General features: G+C 59.0%; 1 protein-coding gene across 1 annotated transcript in view; it reads left to right on the top strand.

The window, feature by feature from the left end:
* LOC104492757 (oxysterol-binding protein 2-like) overlaps window positions 1-3,435 on the top strand; it is a gene marked incomplete at its 3' end in the record, with an annotated part of 13,300 nt that extends 9,865 nt beyond the window's left edge. The window contains exon 9 of the mRNA XM_010135347.1: window positions 3,315-3,435. Coding sequence (XP_010133649.1) covers window positions 3,315-3,435 — 121 coding nt within the window. The remainder of the gene's footprint in view (window positions 1-3,314) is intronic.
* Between the last annotated feature and the right edge of the window lie 225 nt (window positions 3,436-3,660).

Raw genomic sequence — 3,660 nt, forward strand, 5'->3', positions numbered from 1 at the left:
CCCCGGGCGGGGCCTCCCTGCTGGCCCAGCCAGCCGGCGGGTTGCCGGGGGTGTTGGCAGAAGCAGCAGCAGGTGCAGCCCAAGCCCTTTTCCAGAAGCAGATTGTGCCTGTCCCGGTGCTGCGGAGCAGGAGGTGGGGAGGAAGGGGAGGAGGAGGGTGTCCATCGCCCTGCCAGGTCTCCTGTTGCCGTCCCATCTCAACACTTGAGCAGAAATGAGAAGCTCTCCTCGCCCGAGCAACCTCGTAGCTATGTGGTGGTGCCCCCGCACTGTTTCAGGGTGTCTTTGAGCTGGAGGGTGTCTCAGGGTCTTGTTCCTTTCTTGTTGGACTGAAAATATTTGTTTTAGAGCCTGAGGGCACTCCGAGAACCTCTGACAGCCCCGTGCTCTGCCCGCAGAGCGCATCAGGCACACAGCGGCCAAACAGCAGGTCTCAGTGAAAAACTTGGGGTGATTAATGAGTTGAAGAAAAATCGACTTGCCCCTCTTGGCTGGTCCATCCTGGATTCCTGGGGAGCGACAGGGCCATTTATCACCTTTCAGGCGGCACATCCCTTTGGTGGGGGCTCACAGTTCTCCAGGGGGTGGCTGTGCTGTCTCGGGGATGGAGCAACTGTCACGTCTTTCAGTGTTCCGAAGCATCAGACGAAATCTCAGACCTCTGCCGCTCCGCAGAGGCTGATGCAGGTCCCAGACCTGCAGAGCTCTTCAGCAGACCATGCCCTGGGGCTTTTTGAGGGGGCGTCGCATGGGAAAAGGGTCTTGCTGCTGGTGTCGCCGCACCGCGCTGTGCTCTGTGATGCTCACAGCAGAACGTGTGGACGGGACACACTGAGAATACGCAGTGAGGAAGCTCAGGCTTGTTCCTGTGTGCCCCTGACGTGGTTTAGCTTGTCTCTGTCCCTCATCATCATCTTCTCCAAGCCGTGGCCCTTCGTACCCATGTTTGGGGCAGCCGTTGTAGCGCGTGCCACGTCCTGCCATCAGCTCCTCACAGGACACATAGCTGTGGACAAAACCTCCTGGTTATGGGTGCCCAAGCCCAGCAGACTCCAGCAAAGCTCTGGCCCGAGGCAGGAGGGCTCCTCCTGTCACATCCCGTCACTCTGGGCAGTGACACTGAACAAGCTGTGTGGGGTCTCCTGGAAGTGCCCCTTGCCCCACGACCCCCTTGCTCATGATAAAAGGAAAGGTCCTTCAGCACATAATCTCCAGGATTCACGTCTCTGCTCTCCCTTCGCACCATTCACAGCTGCATGCCTGATGTCCGCAGCTTTGGTCATCCCTGTCCCGGTCTTGGTTGCTTGTGCCCTTGGCTGCAGCGAGCCAGGACACTGCCGACCAGACTGGAATGAGCAACAGCAACAAATGCGCCTCCTCTCCCGCTCTGCCCAGTGCCTCCCCTGCTCCCAGGCGACAGAGCAGCGTCCCTCCAGCAGCCTCTGGCCCTTCGCTGGCAACGTTGCAGAGCTCAGGTTCACCCACCTCCGCAGCATCGCACCTTCCCCTCACCCGGCAGCAGATCCCCTGTCTTGCTGCACAGCCTGATCCCTCCAGCACCTCCCTGGTGCTCCATCTCCCGGGGCCTGGTGTTACAGGAACCAGGTGATTCCGCACCAGGATGCTCAATCCATCCCTTCGCCAGAACCCCCCTCATCCTCAGGGGCAGAGTCAGAACAACAGGGTGGGTTTGTTACCCTCACTTGGGCTGCGCTGATGAAGCCCAGCGCCATCAGGTACCGCCTTTCCTCATTCCTTCACCCTCCTTTTCACCGCCCTCCTTCCTCCATCCCTGTCCCCTCCTGAGGAGATAACCTGCCCCAAATTACTTTTTCTGGGCAGTCCAGATTTTGCTGCATCAGTTCCCAAATCTGGTATTTCTGACACCTCCGTGTTAGCTGAGCTGGAGGCTGGACCGACCCCCTGGTGCAGCCCTCCTGCCTGGTCCCCGCAGCCTTCCCTCACTGCCACGGCACACGAGCTTCATCCAAAACCTGCTCCCTTGCAGCGCTCTGGAGTCCATGAGCGAAGCCTCTAAACCATCTGGAGCCATCCCAAAGGGCATGTTTTGGTGACAGCACGGCTTTGCCCTGGCAGTGTGGGACAGACGGACGGACGGATGCTTTCCCCGCTGCTCTGAGCTTTCCTTGGACGCTGCATGTGCCACTCAGCCGCCAATGCGCCGGGTGAAGCATTGATAACCTTGTGCCTGAAATCCCGTTACCCAAATGGGATTTTCTCCCACTGGTGACAGTGGGATTTACTGGAGAGGCTTTTGCTCTGCTCACGTTTGTAATCACGGTGCTTGGGGTGCTCATCCTGTAATTACACCAGTGTGGATGAGCTCTGTGCACGGTGCTGTGGCCCTCGGGGCCCGGCAATTAGCGGGTTCCCAGTGGTGGGAGGTGTGTGCCGTGCTGGAACACCGCGGCTTGGCTCAGGGAGACCCAGGTGGGGCAGAGCCAGGACATCCTGCTCCCACCTAGGCTTCAGGCAGCGTTCCCAGGGCAGGGAGCGTGAGCACTGTCCCAGAACAAGTCATCCCTGGGATGGACGATGTTGTGTCGGCTGTGCCAGCCCAGGCAGGTCCATGCCCCAGGGAAGTCTTGGGCAGGTCCCAGAACAGTGGGAGCTGCTGCTGTTACACTGGGATGACTGGGGATCTAGGCTGGGTGTCAGCACATCCCTGTTTCTCAACCAAGATCTCCAGAGAGCGGGGCCATGTCCTGGGCTCACAGTGCAGCGTCGCAGGTTTGGGTTGGAGGGACCTTTCAAGGTCACTCAGTCCCACCCCTGCAGGGAGCAGGGACATCTGCCCCCAGAGCAGGGGGCTCAGAGCCCCAGGGGCCAACCTGACCTGCCATGGGGCCAGCGATGGGGCTGCTCCCACCTCTGGGGGCAGCCTGGGCCAGTGTTTTCTTTGCACAGATGAAGTTTAAGGAGCAGCTGCTAAACAAAGTAGCTTTGCTCTGCAGGTCAGGTCTGCTTCCCTTGTCACGTTCCTTCCTACAGAGCTGGGAGAAGCTTTCCACACCCAGGCTCTCTGCTCTGAATCTCTCACCTTGATAGTTGCTCAGGTTCAGATTTTGTGGATGTTGCTTTGCTAATGAGCCCTAGAACACCCTGGCAGGAGCTTGGTGCTGCTGGGGAACCTCCCGAGGTCACCCCAATGCCCAGGAGAAACGCGGGGGCTTCTAGTTGGCCCAAGCTGACATGGAGCTCTCACCTCTCCTAGGACTCACACTCTAAGCACTTGCCCAGGCTCCCCAGTGCCAGTGGCTGTGACATTATGGGCTGTTTCTCCTCTTCCCCAGGTGAGCCACCACCCCCCGGCAGCCGCCCACCATGTCTACTCCAAGCGAGGTTGGACGTTGTGGCAGGAAATCACCATCGCCAGCAAGTTCAGGGGCAAATACCTCTCCATCATGCCACTGGGTAGGTGATGATCGGGTCTCGCTTTTCGTCCTGCCCAAGAGGTTAAAGCAACGTGCTGGTCCCTTGGGCTCACGTGGGGCTCAGAGAATTCCACCCCGAGCTACGCAAGGAGCACAGATTTGTGCTCTCGGTGACGGATGATCTGATGGTAACTCGTCTTGCCTGGCAGCCAGATGCCATGAGCTGCCTCCTGCCAGGGTTTTATTGCTCTAGCTGGTGTGTGGC

Source organism: Buceros rhinoceros, unplaced genomic scaffold (genome assembly GCF_000710305.1).
Source record: "Buceros rhinoceros silvestris isolate BGI_N320 unplaced genomic scaffold, ASM71030v1 scaffold33214, whole genome shotgun sequence".
In the NCBI taxonomy this organism is placed as follows: domain Eukaryota; kingdom Metazoa; phylum Chordata; class Aves; order Bucerotiformes; family Bucerotidae; genus Buceros; species Buceros rhinoceros.